Source organism: Phlebotomus papatasi, chromosome 1 (genome assembly GCF_024763615.1).
Source record: "Phlebotomus papatasi isolate M1 chromosome 1, Ppap_2.1, whole genome shotgun sequence".
In the NCBI taxonomy this organism is placed as follows: domain Eukaryota; kingdom Metazoa; phylum Arthropoda; class Insecta; order Diptera; family Psychodidae; genus Phlebotomus; species Phlebotomus papatasi.
In genome coordinates this window covers 47668992-47693678 of record NC_077222.1, presented here as the reverse complement: position 1 = coordinate 47693678, position 24687 = coordinate 47668992, and the positions used below count along the sequence as shown (strand labels likewise).

The 24687-nt window shown below is 32.6% G+C and overlaps 1 protein-coding gene across 1 annotated transcript; it reads left to right on the top strand.

Moving 5' to 3' along the window:
* The first annotated feature begins 1448 nt into the window (after positions 1 to 1448).
* Positions 1449 to 24627, top strand: LOC129799488 (synaptotagmin-7). The gene is made up of 6 exons (XM_055843425.1): positions 1449 to 1879; positions 18780 to 19094; positions 19162 to 19466; positions 19525 to 20114; positions 23423 to 23637; positions 23715 to 24627. Exons 1-6 carry the CDS (start codon positions 1818 to 1820, stop codon positions 24010 to 24012), a joined length of 1785 nt encoding a protein of 594 aa, XP_055699400.1. The 5' UTR covers positions 1449 to 1817; the 3' UTR covers positions 24013 to 24627.
* Positions 24628 to 24687: the final 60 nt, after the last annotated feature.

Genomic DNA, 24687 nt, shown 5'->3' with positions numbered 1-24687 from the left:
TTCTTCCAATGCCTTTTTCAGATCATTTTGCGCGTTGAAATGATATTTTTTGTTATTTTTTGCATTGTATAATCTCTAGAAAATGCAAAAACAAAAAAAAACGTGTCAATTTTAGGAAAAAAATATGTAACGGGAATTCCAAGCCTGTCCGAAATTTTGTACACTTACCCTATCTCTTTTAATTTAGGTACTAAATGCAAAAATATAAAAAATGTTTGAAACTCTTCGCTCTTAAAACATTTTTACTTTTTTCAATTTTTCTAATAAAAATTTACAAAGTAGAACGACTTTTCCTTTTCAGTAAAAATTAAATTTATTTTATTCTAATTATTTTAAATCAGTATTTTTCTTGAATTTGTAAATTGGATTTTTTGCAGAAAATTTTTCTTCTTCTTTTTCTCTGACCTGTCACCCAAAACTGAGGATAGCAAGTAAACGAAGAATAAAAATGAGTTCAAACCTTCAGAAAAAGTTAATAAGACTATAACCGAGAAGACTATCATTTTTAAATAAATAAAACCTTTATTTTCCCTGTAAATGCGATTTTTGTGATGCTCCTGGAGTTACTCTTAAACGCTAGAGGGCTAATTATTTTCTGAAGACCAATATTTTTTTTTAAATTCTGTGTTGTTTGTTGATTTATTGAGCAAAAAAATTTTACTTAGAACTCAAAACATAATTCAGGAATAACATTAGAATTCGTAAATAGAATTCTGAAGTTCCTATAGTAAGAGTTGTGTCATCTGCTATACTTTTACTGAAAAACGGTAAAAACGATATAAGTTTTTCTATATAATTTTATCTCAGTGTCCTAAAACTCTCAGTAATTGTTCTAGATCTTAAAATCTAAAGCTGGTGGAAACCAAAATTGAGATAAAGTAGTTTAAAAAAATAATAGTTTAATACTTTAACGATTAAAACATATGTTTCACCGTTGCTGCATGAAACATGCTTGAAACAGCGAGTGGAGACGCCTGGTACCAGATCTCTCCATTTCCCATAAAAACCTCAGAAAACCCTTTCAAAGCATTTTACAGTAGATTTCGTGATAAAAATCCATCTAAACACCCAAATATTTGCTCAAGAATTGCGAAAATATCCCCTCAAAGAATATTTTGGGTGCGCAAGTTATTTGCAGAAAAAAAAGAGTTGAAAGATACTGAAGAGCTTTTTTTGTTGAAAAAGAGCTTTACTGTTTGCTCATTTTTTGTATGTGTTGTTTTTTCTTCTCTCCATCATCCCGAAAACACCATTCCTATGCGTACTCATGGGTGTTGGAGAAGAGATGGTTTTACGTTGGGTGTTTTGTGGGAAAAAGGTCTCTCACATGGAAAAGTCTCTCAATTTTTCACGATTGACAACACAATGTAGAATTTTACTCTCTCCATTGGGCTCTCTCGGGAAATTTTCCGGCTGGCTGGGAGAGCACACATTTTACTATATGAATCAGTCGTGCAACAGTTGTGCCTCACTTTGGTCGCTCCGAAAGGAAAGGGAGAAATCGAACCATTTTCCCTTATCTCGCCCCTCAATTCTGGGGACTATTTGTGTATCTCTAGTCGACACACAATCTCTATTATCTCTGGAAAAAACTCACATTTACTTTTTTCCTTCAGTGCTAAAGTGAATTGTGGATGAATTTTTGGGCCTTCTCAGTGACTTTTCAAATTGAAGGTACCAGACAATTTTTAGTGCATCTGCACAATATGTGCCAGTGCAGTTGAAAGTGGGCTGTTTTGTGGTGAGGTAATTCCATCGAATCTGAGCCAGTTCAATGAACAATCTGTGCTGCAGTGTTTGAAACTCCACGAGGGAGAATGTGTGACGCGGGAAACAAATTTGTCTGTCCCAGCGACAGAATGCTGGCGCTCAGAGCCAAGTAATGAAACTCATTTTCCTTCTTTTCCCTCCTCCTACCTTTACATATATAGCTTTAAATTTTCCATCCCAGAACTCACAGCAAGACACCAGTTGAGTTCATGAATTGGCATTGTCACCAAGGGCGGTTGTTAGTTTTTCTCTTCCTGACACACGCCCGCAAAAGACGCCTTTCGCTTTTTTTCTGCTTCTCTTTGTTACCATTCACAAACCTTCACGGACACCCTTCTCTATGTACAATCATACATTTCCAAGAAACCATTGTAGGGCTTTTCCCCCAATTCATTCCAAAATTTCTGGGATTATCTGGAACAATTAAGGATATTGATTGAGAGACCGATGTTTCCATCTGGACAAGAGACTATACAGCATCTATATAATTTTTCAGCAATTTTTTATTGCTCACATGAATCATAGAGAAGTGTATTAAGAGTTTGAAAATCATGCTTTTCGTCTTCTTGGAAATAAATTGTATATAGTAACACTCAATTCAGAGCTTTCAGTAGAAAGTTCTTTGATGTTGCTGAAAGCTTTTAGGATAAACAAAGGTTACGATTTCTATATTTGTACGATTTTTCTTTTCAATCTGAGAAATGTAATAAAAAAATGTATGAAATATTGAAATGACAAAAAATTCTACACCTTAAAAAAAATACAATAATCAGTTAACTTTCACTTCAAGATTATTGGTTATACAAAATGTACTATACATTTATTTATAATCAATATCACCTCAAATTCAAATATTTGAATTTACTCCAAGAACCCCTCAATTTGGAAAAAAGTCCTCTAATCTGTTTGTTTACGAATAGTAGAGGTAAGTAGGGCACTTTCGAATTGGGGCTGCTTTTAAATTGGGTTTTTTCTCCTATTTTTAAATGAAACCGAGCCTTATTATTATTATACAATCGAGCTTCACAAACCACCAATTGTGAAGAATATGATAAGGACTAAAAATTCTATTTAAAAATAGGACAAAAATGCCCAATTTCAAAGCCGCCGCAATTCAAAAGTATCCCACTTCCCCTATATCTTAGAAACTTTTACATTAAATGCTTAATGAAAAATTGTTCATTATTTTTTCATCTCTTTCATTGCATATTCACAAAAAGTGTAAATTTTTGTTAATTCTCTTGTCCAAAAAATTTTTAAAAATACATGTGTGTTATCAGTCTTATTTAACAATTTTAGATTATGTATTTATATTTAATATTTTTGGATTATGGTGTAACTCTACAACGATAATATAAAAGCAATTGAAAATCTATCAATACGATTTTATTAGTGGATTAGAAAATAAAATGATATATTATTAAGTTCTTATATTTTTAATGCTGTATCGAGATGATCTTTTTGTAACTTTAAATGGTTAAAAATTTTGAGGTGAGCAGGTGAAATATAGAGCGGTCATATGTTTTTAGCTCATTGAGAACAATTGAGATTAATGATAACGAAAAAAGTTCTTACTCCCCATACCTCTAAAAGTAGAAAACAAATGAGTAGCAAAAATTAAATTGGTTAGTGACACCGCATTTAGTAGTTTCAACATTTTATTTGTTTTTTTTTTTTGCTATTAGAAGTAATGGGCTTGTATTCAGACAATACAAGCTTTTGACAACTCGATTTTTTCATCCGTAAGGGAAAGCACGGCACCTTCGGATGACTCAAGCTTCGAACAATTCATTTTTTCAATATGTTTTAAATTAATTTGGCCCAATATAACATTGTATTTTAATAGATAGTGCAATCCTTGAAATTTTCTGAAAAGAGCAATGGGTGAAATCCATTAGGAACATAAAAAAATTGAGTTGTCCAAGGCTTGAATCGTCCGAAGGTAGCGTGCTTTCCCTTATGTTCTTTAGAAAAATCTGACCCATGGCAATATATATTTTAACAGCTACTCCTATTTCCTGAAAAGAGCCATGAATCGATTTAATTAAGAAACTAGAAATAAAATAGTTGTTTAAAGGTACCGAAATTGAGTATAAAAATATTTTCTCAAAGCGTAAATGAGAGGCTTTAATATTTCTTTCTGCATCCTAGGGGGAGGTAGGGCTATATTGATATAGAGCTTTTTCGCCTATTTCTAAATTAAGGTGGTTTTTACAATTATTTTATTTATATCCAGAATTGTTTTACCTATGTAAATTGCAATACAGTTAAACCCAATTTCCTTTAGAAATATGCGAAAAAAATCGTATAACAATATAACCCCACTACTGAAAGTAGACCCACCTCCCCCTACATATATATTAGAATTGAAGAAATTTTCTAATTATTGAAAAATGTCTGAAAATAGAACGATTTCTATCATACTTCCAATGATAATCTTGAGATATTAGTTTATTTCAATATTTATTAAGTGAATACGAATGAATGTTTTCAAAGTCCATGAAACAGCATTATGTTTGAATATAGTCTTAAATTTATCTGTATAAATTCTGATAGAAACGTGCTTAGAGTTTGTTTGTGGCTTATATGGAAAGTTTTAATAAATTCATTGATAATTTCTAAATTGAATTTAGAGTGAGTTATCCGATGATTTTCCTTTGAATAAAATTTACCTTGCTTCTGTTCATGAGAATATTAGATAAATCAATATAGAAATATTTTCAATAAATAAGTTTTTGTGTATAAAATATGAACAAGAAACAGTGGGTTGAGTTTACAAAACTTCAACAATCTTTTAGCTCTTCTTTTGCCAAAAAAAACTATATTTGAGCTAATTTCCATTTGTTTTAATTAGGAATTGGTTGTTTGAAAACTATACACAATAAATCATAAATATTAAATTTATTTACACTCATGCTTGAAATATCCTCACCCTCCCCTAAAGTTTGAATTGTAATTGAGACGTGTTATGTGTTAAATTTTAAATAGAATTTCCTTTTCAATGGTAAAGCACTCTCCTCGTCAAGTTTGGCATCATTTAAAGATACACCAATTTTTTTTTCGAGGCAAGTTTAATTCTTTTTAATATTTCATAAGAGAAACTTTGCATATGCTCCCGCATTCTCGAAGAAACTTTCTTCTTAAAGGAGCTTTTGATCTTAGTGTGAGCAAAATGAAATTGTATTTTGCATATGATGAAACTTTGACTTGAAAATTAACTAGGGTGAGGGTATACACCATGAGATTCTAATAAGCTTACACATTTAAACTTTCTCAGCATATAAAGTTCATTTTCTCTCAAACAGAAAAGCAACAGATTGCTTTGAGAAGTACATAATGTCTCTCATTTTTCAATAATAATATTTTACATGAGAGGAATAAAGCAAAACCAATCGAAAGTTTTTTTTTCCACCTCAAGCATTTTAGTTCCGGAGAAAAACTCCAGAAACTTCCGCCATCAGTCAAGAATTTACGTCCGTTTCGCGTTTTTCTATCTCTCGCTCGATATTGTGGTGACACCCTCCAGGGAATCTGCATAAAAATACTGATAAAGAGCAAATTATCATCGGGAAGTGGGCTCAAATATACTGCGACTGACTGATATTGGCTTCTCTCCTTCTGCTCTTCCTCGAAATTTAAATGGTTTCAGTCAACTCTCGGAATTTTTATTGTGTTTCTAACTCTCTGTGGAATTGAACAGCCTTCAACTTAATCTTGTATTCACCAGTCATGCTGGTACGGAACATATTTCTGCTTCGCAGGCAAGAAATCACTTGCTGAGGGTGAAGAAAAATATTGGCGGGAAAGCAATAATAAATTATTGATAGGAAGGTTCCCTCATATGATATCAATTTTTCTCTTTTTATTATGGAAGAATGGGTTAATACGGTTAATATACAACTTGTATTATATTACGGAACATTTGATTCTGATTCAAAATATATTATTATTTATTTATTATGGGACTTTCGAGTTATTTTTCATCCTATATCAAGTATAAAGTATTTTTGGAGAAATGCACAAGGGTATTTTACAGTGATTGAATGGATTGATGATAATCTTTGTAATAAACAACTGAATTTCAATAAATAAAGCTTAATAAAATAAATTAAAATCCTAGTATTATTTTGTATGAAAAATTATATCAGAATGATATTACATTCTAAAAAACAATAATTTAAACTTATTTTATGGGGCTTTACGAAATGCTCGAACTCATGACTTTGTTGCTATATCGCAAATGTACTTTCGCACTACTTACCGTTTACCGGGTCACAACCAATTTGAATTCAATTAGAAATCATTCAAAAAATTCCTCAAAATATCTTAGAATACAATTAATTTTCAGATAAAATTATTTACATTTCACTATTGCTTTTTTACTTTTCTGTAATATTTCTTGTATACAATTTATAATTTTATACTAAATATGTTACATTATCGTGTGAAATATTAGCATGTAATATGATTTAAATTTACGATATGAATATTTTATTTTATTTTATGTTAAAATAAATAAATATTTCATCGAAGCGAAATTGCTGTTTTAAATTCTCTTTTGTTGAGTTTTGATTAAGTATATATTTTTAAATATTCATGTTATTTTCACATTTTTTAGCCACGTGTCACTTCGTGTCTAATAAGCAGGATAAAAAACTTTTGGTTAGGGTAATTTGAGATTATTTTTGGCAAAATTCGATTAAATTGTTCGAAGAGAGGGATCTTATGTGGGATTTATGTATGGCTAGTTATTAGAGAAGTTATTTAAGAAACCAATTAATAAATTAGTTTGTTTTGGATGTTCCAGGATACAAGATTACAAATCTTTGCCTCTTTAAAGTATTTAGAGGAAAAAAACAAACTTTCAAAATTAAATTGAAAAACATTTTTCAAATTTCAAAATTATTTCTAATTTTGCAAATAATTTTATTTTTTCGAGGCTATAATATGCCCAAAATAATATAAAATACCTAATTTCTTTTAAAATCTGCAATCCTAGGTAGTTTCATTAAGTCCTTAATGCCTCTATGTAAAACGACTTACTTCAAGAAGCAAAATTTTTCGCAATCTGAAGGCGGCTTAATCGATCAATGTCTGGATTATAAATTTTACAATCCTAATAAAACCTTGATTTTATTCCTTATTTTAGGTAATGGTGTGAATTAGTTTACATACACTATTGAAGTTATTTGTCCGTACGTCCATTGTAGAAAATACTAACCCATTTTATTCTTTGTATACACTGCTTCTAGCTCGGAATATCTTAATAATATATTTATAAGGTCTCGATTTATCGAAGCAGAATAATCAAAAGATTAATTTTAAATGTTTTGAGAGAAATTTTACAAAACATTTGTTTTAAATAATTAAATCAGACGTGTATCAAAAAGCTTTATCGAATAAGTGGTTGATTAAAACGATAGAATATACAAGTGCACATAATATAATAAATAAAGAAATATTAGATGATAAGTGTTAACGATTGCTTCTGCTGGGAAAATTTATAAAAACTTTTCGCTATACAAAACTTTAATTTCTACGATAATAATTAATTATCTTATTAGTTTAACATAAAATCATCTCAAGTTGGACATAAGGCGGGGTAAACTTTAAAGAAAAATAATGCATTACAAATTTCTCTTCTGCAAACCTTATTTTATCCAAAGTTTGATATTTGTATTTTACTTGCAGAAAAATACTAATTACAGGGATAGAACATTCTCCCATCTGTTGCTTATAAAGAAAATCTACGAGTACATGGGAATTGTTGAGTTGTTTTCCAAGATGAGATGTTGATGAAGAAAAAGCAGCATTTTATATACAATATGGAACTTGAAGGAACTTAATAAGTGAGCTTTTCCTTCTGTTGATTACACTGATGGTAATAATTTCTCCTAGAGAGCACTTTAATTATGTGCGAGATCAACGACGAAGATATTGGCGAGCTTTTCTATTTTTCTCTGAAATATTTATATTGTGCTTCTATGTTATATTCTCAGAGAAAGATATTATTTTGAAAAATTTGAAGAAATGATTATTTCTAAGAATAGTATCACTTGGCGAAAGGATTAAATGTCTTTAATTGGAAAAATTCTATATCCCTTGAGCAAGTTCAGATCATATTGACTAACAGCTTTTCAATGCTGACGAAGAGAAATCTCAGAAATTCTTAGGGTGTGTGTACACAATTTGGGAATTTTTGGGAGACTCTTCATCCGCTTAGACAGGCATTCCGAAATATACATACATATTGTGCTAACGTGTGAATAAAGTTGAAATGAAGGGAAAAAAGGTGAAAACGGAATTCTGTAAATATTTATTCTGATTGTCACTCCTCGTTATATTTCACCCAAGCTGACATAATTCCACGCAGGTTGTATTGGGGAGGAAGGGATGGTATTTTCAACTGAACAGATGGGGATGAAAGCCCACATTCTATAAAAGATTAAAGGTATTTGCAGATGGGAATATCATGCATTACATCGGGTATAGAAGGCATTTGAAGGTAAAAACTATTCCATCACCCCGATGCATTGACTATTCATCGCCCATAGGATATCTATTTCCTGTTCATCTTCCAACATTAACAGTGTCAACAAAGGAACTTATTTACATCAATCTATTCAACACCGGGCTGTTGGTATGCAAATACACCAGCAAATGTTTGTCTCTTCTTTCCAATTCCCATTGAAAATTTGCAGACTGTATTTTGCAAACAGCAGTTTCTATGCGGAACTGCTGAAACTTTCCACGAGATAACTTTTCCCCTATATCAATCACAAAATCCCCCACAGATATTTTCTCACCAAGTTAATCCTTGAGGCCTGTTCAGTACCACGAAATTGCCTCTTTCATTTCCTATTTATGTATGTTGCCAGAATATTGTGAGAACAGTGGTAAATTTCTAAAATGCCTGAGCAAAAAAGGAGAACAATTTTGGCGGTTCTAGTCTTTCAATCCATAAATTTTTTAACTTTCCCATTTTTTTTTCCTCAACCTTTGAACCCCAATTATCCGTCGTGCCCTTGGCCCATATGCCAAACCAAGCTAATCTTGAAGAAATAAGAATGAATCCCCAAGAGAAAATTTCAATAAAGAACACGCGAGAGAGAAAATTTGCGGTCACGGTAAAGACAAATTGTAAATGACGCACTTGTTTAAACTTTTCATGAATAGTTAAAGAGAAAAGTTCTATACTTGCAATCCTTGCAATGCACATTTAATTAAATCTACTTGGTGTAATTTCAGCATAAAAGCACCATATTTTATCTCCTTAAACACATACAATCCTGCACAGATGCACAGCTGAACATCAATATTTGCATGCACAAAAGGATTGTTCTAGGATTCAATCAGGTCGGTGATTGTTAAATCATTCTTAGAACTATTCTTCTGTTCTCTAAATAAAAGGAATTCATCCTTTGAATGAAATGTGAAATGTTATTCATCAATTTTCTTGCATGTGTTAATAAAAACGAATTTGAATTTGTGGCTTGAACTTTGCAAGACTTTTATATAATTATTATCAGTTCATCGAATAACAATTCTTAAAAATCTAGGAATATTAAATTAATCCTATCGATAAAAATTCATATTTCAACTAGATATGCTGATACATTTAAAGCCCTCTTTCATATATTAATGTTTTCCGGTTTGGGGACATATTTTTACTATAAAATATGCGTAACAAAAAGTAATTTTATGTATTTTAATTTTTAATTCTTCTTTATATTTTGATGCCATGCTCTTGTAGGCCTATTTCATACCCACATAATTTTTCAGTAAACGTAGATTACGTAAGACAATCTCTATAGAGATAAGAAATACTTTCCTGACTTTATATTGTATTTTTCGCCAGGTGCAAAAAATTAAAACGTCTGAAGAGATATTTTTTTTTACTATACATTGTAAACCGAATAAAATATTTTGTAACTTGATTTGTAAAGTGTACAATGTTCAAAATGGCAAAATATCCCTGTCAGCCCAGTATATCAATATATATATAAATAAATAATATAATGAATTTTACCAATTTATATAAGAATTTAAAGACAAAAAAATCTGTTGAAAATTTTGTGTTATTACTAAAATTATTACCTACCACTATTAAAAATGTTGCACAGTATATCGATTTTTAAATGTTTATAAATATTAATATTTTACCCTTACTAAAAATGGATTGAAATTTACATAGGAACCTACCCTTCAAGGGCTTTTAAAATAAAAATTCTATAATTAATAAATAGTCATAAAATGGTAATATTAGTCAAAGCCCTTGAATTCAATATCCATAAATTGATTTTTATATTGAAAATTTTATAATTTAAAGTCAATTTGTGTGCGAGTCTTCAGAGCGAAAAAGTATCAGAAAATAATTTGACTAACAATAAAACTTATTAATTCATTCAAAAAGGACTTACAGTCAATAAATAATGGTTATTGAAGTGCATAAATCTTTTAAAACTTAAATACTTTGAGTAAAGAAAACCAACAAAAGAAAAGAAATTTTATTAAAATCGGTTAATAAAATTTGGAAATAGAACCCGTTAAATTTCTATAGTAAGGGTCGAGGTATATTGAAGTGGAGTGGAGAGGGGATTGATACAACATATGTATCTTTAGAAAGGTATAAATCTTAGATACAATACACTCTGCAAAGATCTCGACTTTAACTACAACAAATCAAAATTTATTCAAAAGCATCGTCTATTTTTCGAAATATTCAACATAGAATTTTCGAAAATTGTTTTTTCGATTATATCGGATGAAGTTGGGGTGTTCAGAAAAGTTATAACCTTTAACCAGAGCTTTCCTTCCTTCCTTCTAGAGCTTTGACAATTATAACCAGAGCTACGGTCATTGCAAAATTAAATTTTGTCCCCTAATACATTAGGTCAGAAGGGTCAAGGAGTTTAACTTTTCTGTTAATCGAAAGCTCTTAGGTCCAACTATATCATATTAAATTTTGAGCCCGATCCATGCGATAGAGGCTGATTTAATAAAAAAAAAAAACAGTTTGAGAGTATTCTAAAATGTGTAAATGCAAAATTTAAGCCCAATCTGACGAGGTCGGATTTCATCTCAGATCAAAAAAGCTGAGATTGTAAAGAATTTCAGTTAAAAATATTGAAACATGCTTAGTGACGATTAAAAAATTAATATTAAACATCTTAAAATCTTGAAAATGTTTTCCTAAAGCATTGTCTTTGGATCTAAAGACTAAAGATCTAAAGAGAAGTAAGTTTGAAGTTATAAAAGAAATATTTAAAAAATTAAATATGTTCTATGGAAGAAAGCTTTCAGGGTTCATACACATTCTGGCTTCGAACACTTCATATTTTTCCCATATTCCTTTTATGAATCTGACTTTTGGCAAAATATTTTAGTAGCTAGTATTAAGTCACATAATTTCCTTAGAAAAAATGAAGTGTTCGAAGCCAGAGTATGTGCAAAGCCTGATAACCTTACCCTATTTCTTTTCTTTCTGAGTTCAATTCAAGAATAAATGGTAATAATGCTGCTAATATTGCAAGTTGCCCTTTAAATTTTTAGGATTTGATGGTTAACTACCTTTGCGACCTTTAAAATTAAAGAACACTTAAAAAATAAATAAATAAATTCGATATTTCTATTAAAGTTATTCTTGTGAACTTTGTTGTGATAAAGGTTTAAAGAAATTGATACTTTAAAAAAGAGGCCTGTGAAGCTTAGGGGAAACTCTATTTGTCTTTTCCTCTTTATTTTCTTTTATTTTCAATATTGTCTTCTCTTTTTTTTTTTGAGAAGGTAAAAGGGATGATCATATTATTGTGAATAAAATGTATTTATTATTATTATATTAATATTATTATTAAATAAGGAATATTTATAGAAGAATTTGAATAATTTTTTAAAGGCCGATTTAAATGTTTTAAAAACTAGATTCGTCATCAAAATAGAATTAAAAAAATAGTTATTTTTTCACTAAAAATGTTTACTTTCATTTATCTTTTTTGTTGATAAGTAAATACAAGTCTTAAAATTATTTATTTATTTATAAGTTCATGTCCCTGTACAATTTTAAGTACAAAATGGGGCTGTATATAAAAATAAAAATATGTGTATGACTACGATTGTAAATATTTCTCTATTAACAGCAGCTCAATTAATTCAAGTTGAATTAAATATAAGTTCTATTAGGTGAGATTCTTAACAATCTCACCTACTATAATCCTAACAAAATTTCATGTCGTCCGATCGACCTCAAATTTGGCCAAAATGTGTTTCGCCACTTCCTGATTCTGAATATATATGTGGCTAAGTTACGTTCCCGGCCGGCCGGCTGGCCGGCCGGCCGGCCGGCCGCTCTTTGGAGCTTAATAGCTCCTAAACTAAAAAAGATATCGACTTGCGGTTTTCGGCAAAGGTTATATATCGGGTGAAAATTGCAACTTGGTGCATTGACCCCCCACCCCCCACCCCTCCTTCCGCCATTTTGAAGACCCCCCTTTTTTTGTTTTCTCAATAGCTCCGCCCCTATGGTATTCAGCGGACTCAAATTTTAGTATGTTATAGCTGGGCCTTAGAGCTTTCCATCAATACCAAACTTAAGGTCCCCCGACCCCCCTGACCCGAGCTATAAGGGTCCAAAAAAAATTTCTTAAAATGGCCATTACTCCGGTTCTAATTGTCAGAATTTAAAAAGTGAGGGCTTTTTGGAAAGCTCTCGTGAAATGCCACTTCCCCTTCTAACATCGCAAGTTCATAAAACCACCGCTAGGGGCGCTTTTTTTAAAAAGAAAATTTTTAAATCTTAAAAGTTAAATAACTCAAAAATTCCATTGTGTATCGGGCTGAAAATTTAGTATGTTGTAGCCGTTGATTATACCTATCAAACAAAAAAAACCTTAAGTCTATCTAAAACCCCTGACCCGAGCTATAAGGGGTCAAAGTTCGAACATTGACCGGCCTCTATCTCCGGTTCTAATTAACATAGCGACCTAAATTTTACCTTTTTGGTTTCGTCTCGATGAGCACTTTCAGATGGAAGTTCAAAAAGTCACCATAGGTGGCGCTGTGATAGCGTCAAAATTCATCGAAATTCAAAGTCACTTTTCTCAAAAACGGCATTGTGCAAGTTAATGAAATTTTAGTATGTTGTAGTCCAGTCTAGGACGTTTCCAAAATGGTGCGTATGCGCGCTGTGGTTTCAATAGAACCGGAGATATGAGGGGTCAAAGTTCACGAAATTCAAAAAATCATATCTCCGGTTCTATGTGACCGATTTTGATGAATGAGGGCTTAAACGAAAGATCTCACCAAATGCTACAACTTTCTAGAATATTTGAACTTCGTGGGACCAACACCAGGGGCGCCACAGTCGAAAAACCAATTTCAATATCACATAACCTCAATTATCTCGACTGTCGCTGAACCGATTTTGATGATTACTTCAACATAATTGTAGAGCACATTTGTCTCTACATTTCGTCCATACATCATTTTCCACTCAGACTACGCTATCACTCCGATTTTGCCGTTTAAGTGTGAAAAAATTGATTTTTCCAATAATAACGCTTTGAAATCACTCAGATGCCAATTTGACTGCCTCTACTCCACCAAGACACTTAAAATAGGAGTTTAAATGGAAAGTCCCGCAAAATACAACAATTCTTTGATATAGTTGAAGTTCAACAAATGACTACTTGGGGAACTCTGGATGAAAAAACGAGTTAAGAAACAAAAAACCTCGCTTATCTTGGCTTCTGAGTAATCGATGAGATCATGTTCTATGGGAAAATTATAGAGAACATTCTGGTCTACATTTCACCCATATATTACTTTTCTATCAGTTCATCCAAATCCTTGATATTTTGGTTTAAATACAAAATTTGTATAATTTCACGAATTTGATTCAAGATAACTGAATGGCGTCTCCCAACTTCAGCTCTAAATCGAATTTGCATGCACTCCGAGTTAGCTCACGTTAAGAATCTCACCTACATAAGCCGGTTAGGATTATCTGTCCCTTTCAAACTCTGCTCCTAAACATAAACCGAAAGTCTTTGAAATTTTCCGGTGGTACGAATTTCAATTTTGTTCTGATCATCAATATTAAATAAACTCAATTCACACTTTGTTGATTGAACCAACAATTATTTTTCCTGAATTTTCGAGATTTTTATTTATATTTTTACGTTAGATTTTACTTAGCACCACTGAAGCTGAGTTTGTGAAAAATCTCAACTATAGGGGAAACTGGGGCGTAACTTGTCAAAATGCATATTTAATTCTTTCACGAGCTCTGAGAAAACTTAAACGTTTTATAATGAGCATATTCTTAAAGGAAATTTACTGCTCTACAACATTGCAGAAGACTATTTTCCTCTATCTCGAAAGAAATGTGATTCTCGAATCAATTTCTAAAAGTCGATTTTGTGGAGATTCTCAAAATTTCTGGGGCAAATTTTGTTAGTCTTCGGATAATTTGTGACGTTTTACTCTCGCAAACGTTAAAAATATCAAATAGGCATATTCTTATAGGCAATTTATTCCTCTACAAATTTGCCGAAGATAATTTTTCTTTATCTCAACGAGAAATGTGCTTAAATTGAGCTAATCAGTATTGATATTTTCTGCAAGCCAAATATTCCAAAAATAGGGCTCAAAATTTCATTATTTTTTATTTTACATAATCCTTCCTGGAATGCCTTGAAACTTTGTAAGTTTAAGAAGGTTCATGAAGGCTATCTATAATAAAAATTTCAAGTCTCAGTCTCTTTTATTTTAGAAAATAGTTAATATTGAAATTTTAGTTTTGACAAATTTTGCTTCAGTCTCCCCTACTTGGAAAATTTAACAAAACGTGTCTCAAATTGCATCCAAAAAGGTTGGTCACCGATATATGTATTCTAAGAAGTTGAGGCTTAATCTTATACGGATTTTAGACTAGAGACGTCTCCGGTCTCAAGCCGACCTTAGGATAAACTGCAGAAAAATCGTTTCAAGTGGAATACTCCAAATTCAGTTAAAGCTTAGAAGAGTGGTTTTGTGTTTGTTGGAAAAGGTTCTACGGAAGTAACTTAGAATAATATTGGAATTCGATGAAGATGCCTGGTGCGATATGCAATATGCATGAGCTTTGCCCAAGTCTTACAACCATTTCTCTTGTGTTGTTAGGCGCCGGATTTGGTCGTAATGAATATGCGAAAGTGAACGGTGGAAATTTGCGAATGATCCATATACACTAACGGCCAAAACATTAAATACACCATTCGTAAGCTTAAATACACGTGATTTGGACCGGGAAAACGCTGTAATATCCAGTTCTATTGACTGAAATAGTTTCATATATAAACCTAAGAACAGTTTTAAACAATATTTGAGAAAATACATGAGCTACAAAATTTATAATTTGAGGATCAGTCAAAAATTAGCTTTTTGGAAAAAAATGCAAAAGTAGCCCCACATTCTAAAACTGATCTAATCTTTTAATAATCATTTAATATAAGCTAAATACTATTAGTAAATATTATTAAGAGTCAGAGAAACTGAAAATAATACCGAGGGAATATTTTTGGTACGGATTGTGGTCGGTTTCCGGTGTGATCTGTTCTGAAAGGGGTTTCTTCTTTGAATATTGAAATTTTCAGCCCAAATTCTACTTTTTCATATATTTTTTTATTATTTTTCAAATTACTATTTATTATTGTTGCAATTTCATTTCTTTTACTTCATTATTTTATTTAAATAAGCATGAATAAAATCATCAAATTTAGTTTTCCTCGAAGAATTTTCCTTTAACTTTGATAAGCGCCTCACAAATTCGGGGCATCCTGTTGATCAATTTCTACAAAATGTCTGAAGGAACTTTGCCCACATATCCTGAAGTGTTTCCACCAAGATTGGAACTGATTTCGCGCCTAATCTCGAACCTTGTGGTCGAGAAAATCCAAGAGAATTGCAATGAGGCTACAATCGGGTGACTGGCGTGGCTAATGCATTCGGTTTATGGGCGTGGGTTTTTTTTTCAAGAGGATAACGATCCCAAGCATTCCTCAAAGCTTTCTAGAGGTTTCTTTCTTGAGAAAGAGAAACGCAGGGTCCTAAACTACATGCATTAGCCACCCCAATCACCCAATTGTAACCACATCGAAATTTTCTGGAATTTTTTCGACCACAAGGTTCGAGATTAGGCGCGACATCAGTTACAATCTTGGTGGAAACACTTCAGGATATGTGGGCAAAGTTCCTTCAGACATTTTGTAGAAATTGATCAACAGGATGCCTGGAATCTGTGAGGCGCTTATCAAAGTTAAAGGAAAATTCTTCGAGGAAAACTAAATTTGATGATTTTATTCATGCTTATTTACATAAAATAATGAAGTAAAAGAAATGAAATTGCAACAATAATAAATAGTAATTTGAAAAATAATAAAAAAATATATGAAAAAGTAGAATTTGGGCTGAAAATTTCAATATTCAAAGAAGAAACCCCTTTCAGAACAGATCACACCGGAAACCGACCACAATCCGTACCAAAAATATTCCCTCGGTATTATTTTCAGTATCTCTGACTCTTAATAATATTTACTAATAGTATTTAGCTTATATTAAATGATTATTAAAAGATTAGATCAGTTTTAGAATGTGGGGCTACTTTTGCATTTTTTTCCAAAAAGCTAATTTTTGACTGATCCTCAAATTATAAATTTTGTAGCTCATGTATTTTCTCAAATATTGTTTAAAACTGTTCTTAGGTTTATATATGAAACTATTTCAGTCAATAGAACTGGATATTACAGCGTTTTCCCGGTCCAAATCACGTGTATTTAAGCTTACGAAGGGTGTATTTAATGTTTTGGCCGTTAGTGTACTTCCTAGCCATTGAAATGTACCATTTCAGTGGTAGATTGCTCATGGAATATGACCAAGAAGACACAGATGAGGATAAAACAGATTACTCCGGTTAACCCATGTAGATATTCGAAATGGTTGGATCTGATGATGGGAACGTGGGATGCCTGCAAATGGGCTATCCAGCGGAAATACAAGAATAAATATGAGTCATTGCCTCTAGATGCCACAGACAGCGCTATATTGTACTCTCCAGTGGTGAGGGTGGAATTTTTTTCTTTCGTTTGAAGCAGAGAAAATCGCTCTGCATCCCGTCATGCAGGATAATTTACTTAAATATAGACAAATGGGACCAACGTCACACTAAGTGAGCAACTGTCTCAGACGCATCTCTCCTTATAAAATTAGTTCTTCAATTCACCATTTGCATCCTCGTGACACTATTTTTTTTTTCTCGACAAAAACGACTGGAAAAAGACGAAGGTACTGTTGGTGCAAGGTGTTTCCTAGCTGCCAATTTATGGTAAAATGTAGGTCACGGAAGGATGACTGAATAACCAGACAAATGAGCGATTAATAAAAAAGAATTACAAAGCTACAGATGCGTGATTATCATTCAGGAAAAATGTTTATCATGTCTTGATCGCACCTTTTTTTTCGTTTTGATTAAGTCTATTAGAAAATGAGATAATTTTGTTACTTTTGTATAAAGTCCTTCCATTTTTCTGTAATTTAATAAATATCAATTAAAAACATATTTTATGAAACAAGGTTTCTAGGTATGCCAGTTGGCATGGTAACTTCTAAGAATTTTTTCCAGCTTGAGGGAATCTCACGTAAATAAGCATTTCAACTGAATTTAGCCTGATTTATTGACAACTTAAATTTCTGTGGTCTTGAGGTGAAAGTCAAACTTGTCCGATCAGATCCAAACTTAGGAAATGTGTTTTAACACTTATGAATGTAATTCTAGATCTTTGTATACTTGTCTACAGTTTGCATATTCTAAGGAATTTTCCTCAAAATGAAGCATTTTGAAGTAAATGAATAATAATAATAAAATCGTGTCAAAGGGCTTCATTCCAGGGGAAGTGGACCACTTTTGAAATTGGGATTTTTCACCTAGGGTAAGTGTGCCAAATTCCGGTCACCTTGCAATTTCGGCAACCTTTTTTGTTCCTCGAATTTCCATGAATTTTTAGTTTTTACATACTCTAGAGATTGTACAATGCAAAAGAATAACAAAAAATGTAGCTTCGACAAAGGAGATGACGTGAAAAAGGCATTGGAAGAATTCCTGAAGGGCGAGGAACTATGAGAATGAAGGTGGCCGAAATAGGGCACCAAACCTATGTCTACATTTTTATTTATTTTAAAATGTATTAAGAATGATTTTGGAGTAAATAAAGACGATAAACTTTCTACAAGGTTCTAAGCAACACTCCTTAAAAAGAAGTAATAAAAAAAATCAATTTCTATTAAAGATATTACATTTCAAACTTGAGACTTTGGCGCTTGTATGCAACTATGCCGAAATTTGATACACTTACCCTATTTTAAAAAAATTTGAGCCTTATCGTGATACAATAAATTTATCTACAGAAAAGGATTGAGAAGCTAAATTGCATTATGATATGGCTCTGTTCCACTTAAACATAGGAAAAAAATTCCAATTTCAAAGGCTCCCCACTTTCAAAAGTGCCCCACTTCCCCCTTACCAAAATTTCTCAGTATTTGGACGGCATTATATAGAACTTAAATAAGTGTTTGCAAATTAATAAAAACACAAAGGGTAATAAATTCTCATTTTCACTGATAGAATATCTGATTTTTCAGGTTCTACAATGCTATATAAGTTTTTGCAATGCTCATAAGTTTTACAAGGTTTATCGTTAATTTTTTCTACGACTTCCTTTTGGCGTAGAAGACAATGCGTTGTAAAGCTTTTCTTTTCTTTTTACATGTCCTTTTACAAATTTAATTTTGTCACAGTCTAAAAGAATCTTGATTTCATTCTTTATGCAAATTCCTTTCTTGGGACAACTTTCCCTGCCCTTGGTGAAACCTTTTCTGCTCTGATTTTTGGGAACAAGCTTTTCTCTATTATTAAATTTCGGCGAGCTTGAATTTTGGTCACGTAAATTGATGTGACATTTTGACTGAATTATTTGCAGGCTCCACTCGGGATGGTGCACGGGAAAACCAGCAAGTGGGAGTAGTCTTAAGCCCGATGAACAGGCAGCCATCCTCAATGTTATTAAGCGGAATGAGGCACTAGAGATGGCTGAGAGACAGAGAATAGGAATGATGGTGGAGCGTTTGGAGAAGCTCAAGCTGCGAGCCACAGACTGTGGACCACGGAATTGTCGCCTCTGTGGGCAATCCTTTGGGCTACTGTCGCTGTCAAAACAAATTTGTGATGACTGCCATCATCAGGTGTGTTCCAAATGCTCCATCGAGCTCACTACAAAGACTCTCCAAGGTGAGAGGTTCGTAATTCACACGACATCCAATAATCTCTTGGGCAGTCTGACCCTGAGCATTCCTGTTTTCCAGGGAAATTTGGCTGTGCAAAATATGTTCGGAGACACGGGAGATGTGGAAGAAGTCAGGAGCATGGTTCTTTAAGGGGATTCCACGGTATGAATTGCCTCGTAGGGATATATCCATATCGAAGTCCTTTCGGCGAGAGGAGAAACCCATCGTAGGGAGGACTATGAAGTTGGGAGTGCGTCTGAATGATTCATCATCTGAGGAGGATGAGGAGGAGGATAAGGTAGATACAACTGAAGTTCTTCAAAGAAGACAGTCGAATTTGCTCATGGGAAACGGAAGCACAGCGAGGGAGAGACCACACTTAGGTGAGTTTTATATGATTAATAATTCATCTGGCGAATTAAAATCGCCTAATTATTTCAGTATCAGAGTCATCGATGGGAAGCAGAAAAATGTCCATTGGAGCCCATAGTCAGACACTAAGTTCGACAAATTCTCAGGATAGTGCTACACTATCCCTGGCTGAATGGAGGAATCAACAAGAGGGAGGTGGTCTCATTAGAACATCATCAATCCTTCGGCGTGGCTCCATTTCTTCCAGCTACTCTACATCCGAATCCACAGTTGGTGTCCTGAGTGCAGTGACCATAAGTCAAGGCTGCAAAGAACCACCTTTGGGTTGGGTGGAGCTCGTTCTGAACTATGATGAGTCCAATCATTCCCTCGACTGTTCTGTGATACGCGCCCGGGACTTGCCTCCAATGGACAGTTCTGGGCTAGCAGATCCTTTCTGCAAAATCAATGTGGTGTCTATCGAGGGTATGGCTCGTCAACAGCGCTGGATGAAGACTAAAACAGTGCATAAGACTCGCAATCCTGAGTTCAACGAGACCGCCACTTTCCTTGGTATGGAACACGAGGAGCTCAATCGATCCATCCTCTATGTCGTCATCCTTGACGAGGACAAGTACGGTCACGATTTCCTAGGCACGGCGAAAATCGTCCTCTCACCAGTAAGTTATTCCTTCTCAGTAATAATTGCTTTCTGAAGTACTCTTACATTTCAATCGTATCAATATCGCTGACTTTCGAGTCATTGCAAACATATTATTTGAATTTCAAATTTCAGGGTACACATTTATGCTGTGTATATATGTATGTATATGGAAGATGACTTATTGCAAAGGTTTTGATAATTCATTTTTCATTCTAGCTTACCGTGTGATATTATATTATGCGCAAGATTTGTCTAAAATTGAGTATAACAACATAGGCAAAAAATAATAAGAGAATAAATTATGATTGTAGGGGATATCGAGGTACAGATAGCCAGTAAATGACATTTTTCTTTGCGTTATATCAAATTTGTGAACAAATATGTGAATCAGGTTGATAAATATTTCAGGGAATAGGGAAATAGATGTTTACATTGAGTAAATAGTAATTTGCGCAATTTTCTTTCTAAAACAAAGTAGAATACCCTACTACTGTCTAATTCTACACCTGGTTAATTTATTCAACCCCGGGTTTCCCTACTATAACCACTAAGGAATTTTTTGTGGTATTTGAGACTTTTTGGTTATCAAAATATCAAATTTGGTCAGTAGAAAATCAAACTTAATCATTATGGCTCCGGCACACCTTTTAGATCAGGAAAATTTCATGAAGTCGAAATTCGAAACCCTTTCTTTCTCACATGTTTTGCATATGACTATCTCATTTTTTCGCATACCAAATTCGATTGAGCTAAATTGAATTTGGAGTAATGTTTAAGAAAACAAGAAGAGTGCGAGAGAATGAGATAGACATTATGCAAAACATGTGAGAAAGAAAGGGATGCGAAATTCGACTTCATGAAATTTTCTTGATCTAAAAGGTGTACCCGAGCTATTACTCAATTTAGAACATAAACATCATTAAATAAACGTAAAAGCTTAACAACTAAAGTTTTTCACTTTCTCAAAAACTATTTAAAATCTTAATAGTATAAGTTAGACTAATTTTCGTAAAGATTTAGATTTATTTTTTCAACAAAAATTGATTTCTACTATGATAGTCGTACGAAATTTGATTCTTTATGCCTCCGGTTCACCTTTTAGATCGGTAAAAATTTTATGAAATCAAAATTCGCGTCCCTTTCTTTCTCAAAAGATTTTCATAAATCTATCCCATATTTTCGGACTCAAAATTTGACTAACCGAAATTTAATTTGATGTGATGTTCAAAGGAAGAAGAAGAGTGCAAAAGAGTAGGATAGACATGCGAAAGTTTTAAGAAAGAAAGGGATGTGAATTTGGAAACTTGTGATTTGAAGTTGATCATTAAAGCTCTGGCACACCTTTTAGATCAGTAAAATTTCATGAAATCAAAATTCACATCCCTTTCTTTCTTAAAAGTTTTGCATATATCTATCTTCTTCCCTCGCACTTAAAATTCGTTTGAGCTAAATTGAATTTGTTGTGATGTTTAAAATAAGAAGAAAAGTGCAAAAGAGTGAGATAGACATATGCAATAGTTTTGAGAAAGAAAGGGATGCGAATTTCGACTTTATGAAATTTTCCTGATCTAAAAGGTGTGCCGGAGCCATTATAATCTAAAGGTTGTAGCTGATGGTTTTCAGGCTTTGCACATACTTTGGTTTTGAACACTTCATATTTTTACCAGTTTCTTTTAACGAATTTGACTCATTTTTTTTTAAATAAAAATTTAAAACTATATATTAAAATATGTCACATATAGGTCAGATTATAAAAAAAATATGGGAAACATATCAAGTATTCAGAATTAGAGTGTGTACGAAGCCTGAAAGCCTTCTTCTGTTGTGATTAGTTGTTCAACGGCGAAACAAGCTGCTGACTCGCAAATTATTTGCGTATTATAACATTACATATCATGCGTAAACTACAGGATTTTAGATATTTTATTTTATGAAGGGATAAAAATATTTTTTTGCTCTTTGAAAATTTGTTGAAAATTACACAAAGTTTTTGCACAAAGTTATGGATGGAAAGTGTAATATCGAGACGATTTTTAAAATATATTCCTTAAATGATTTTTCTACTTGATGACAATTTTTTCTATATAGTTTTATATAATTACACTATATCAACAAATTATTGTAATAATTTCAATGTACGGAATTTACACCTTTGAATTGGGGCAGCTTTAAAATTGGGATTTGTTCTCCTATTTTTAAATGGAAGTAGTTATTACCGGAATATAATTTAGTTCCGCAAACCAATTGTAAAGCTGAATTCTATGACGATTATACGGACGTCACACCTGAAGCTTAGTCATATGGCTTAAATCCTCTAATTCCTTATTAGGCAAGGTTTTTGAGGAAATTGTTGCTTTTTGGCTTGAATATTAAGGGCAAATTAGCCATTAGATTTTGAAAAATTAACAAAATTCTTGTTATTAAGATTTTTGAGGCTTTTGGGAACTGGGCTAAACCTTTAATCTGAAGCCGGTATAAGGCTCAATTCCATCTAAAATGGTGGAAAAAGGCCAATTTTAAAACTGCTCCAATTCAAAGGTGACCCATTTCCTCCTAACCTCCTATAATTATGTGAGAAGATATGAAATTCTAAAATATAAAGATGCTATTTCATGCTATTTCCATAATTTCTAGTACATTGTCTGCATGGGACGAAGTAATATATGAATATTATTTTGGATTTTTTTTTACAATTTCACAACATCACTGTGATAAATTGTTCTTCTCTTTTTTCACTAAAATAAAGAAATAAATGAAAAGAATAACTAGAGTATACTCGAGTTATTTTTGCATTTATTTGGCATTATTCATTATCAATTATTATAATAGTCGTATGGAAATGCAATGTAGTTCTTTCAACTTTTAAAGGTCTTGATTATTTTCACAATTTAGAAAATCTATTTACATAAAGCATATTTTTTGTTCGAAAGTTATTCACAAAAAGCAGTTTAAATGAAAAGCAACACAAAGTCATAAAAACTTTCTCTTTCTCAGTTAATGGTGTATTAAGATTCCATGTAAAATCCTAGTTTTAATATCCTCGTGAAACTTTTAGACTGTACATATTTTATGAGAGTAACAGTACCTACACTACCGACATGTATTTAAAAAAAATGCAAGAGTTACATAAAATAACAAGAGACTATAAAAATCACATTTCAATATGCAAATCCTTTTGAAGTGTCACAAAATTCCAATAAAACTTGTTCGAGGATTCAATAGTACTAGAATGCAATTGAAAAGAATACAAAATGCAAAAGAGATTTACCAAATAGAAGGATGTGCCTTGGAAATTGTCCGTGACTAATTCCATTCCATTCACAGATTTATGCAACAAGTCCCTGTCGTATCTCTGTGCCACTCGATGCTGAGGATCAGCACAGCATCGACGCGAGTTTGTCCGGTCCATGGCCCCGTGGACAAATCCTTATATCTCTATGCTACAACACAAAAAAACGTGCCCTCGTTGTGCACATTAAGCGCTGCATCAATCTTCTTCCCATGGACAACAATGGATTTTCCGATCCATTTGTAAAAATGTAGAGCCATTGCTGTGCATTCGATTTTCCTTTTTCTGAATTTCACTTTCTTTTCTTTTTTTTTTTTTTTGGTGCAGCCAACTCAAACCCGATTCGCATCGCAAGAAATTCAAGACGAGCATAAAGTGGCGCAATTTGAATCCTGTCTTCAATGAGGAATTTATGTTCGAGTCGCGTCCCAATGACTTCGACAAGCAATTCCTCATCATCACTGTATGGGATAAGGATTTTGGCAAAAGCAACGATTTTCTCGGATCCCTTATGCTGGGCCCCACTAGCAAAGGCAGACGCCTGAAGCAGTGGCGAGATTGTGTTCGCCTTCCGGATCACTATCACGAACAGTGGCATTGTTTATCTGCTGATCCAGCACATTGAGCCATAAATTACACAAAAATATGTGCTAAAAATCAAGGGAACAGCAACTGGTGGTTTCGGGTAATACTTTTGAGTTTGCACAAATGCTGATTCAACAAACTAATAAAATAAATTCATATCAATATCAGATAAAGAAGCAATTTGATAAAAATCTGATTCTAATGAAATTCTTTGTACCCCTCAATTTCCTCTTCTAAAACAACCATGAATGCTTATCTTTTTTTATTAATCTGTTATGCGGATTTTGAAGATAATAGAAGATTTTTTTTTAAACTTTTGTAAACTTTAAAAGTTTATAAAGGGATCTCTGTAAATGGCTTTGAAATCATACATTAAGTTTGTTATACTGCGATTGATTTTTAAGCAAAACTATTACAGCCATTACAGCCTCTTTTAGGATCAATTTATTCTATTAGAACCAGGTCATAAATCATAGGTTCTGTTTCTTAATTTCTTCCATATAATAACTATTGAGGCTGTTGAATATATTCTGATAATGACAAATTCGAAAAAGAAAAATTTTGGAAATTAAAAAAAGAAAAACAAAAGCACAGGAAAATATGATTTTTTTACTAAAAGATAAAATATTTTTGTTTTATAAAACTGATGAAGAAAAATTTTGTCTTAAGTGTGTAAGAGTTTAGATAACCAAACTATTTTTTTTAGTAAAAAAAA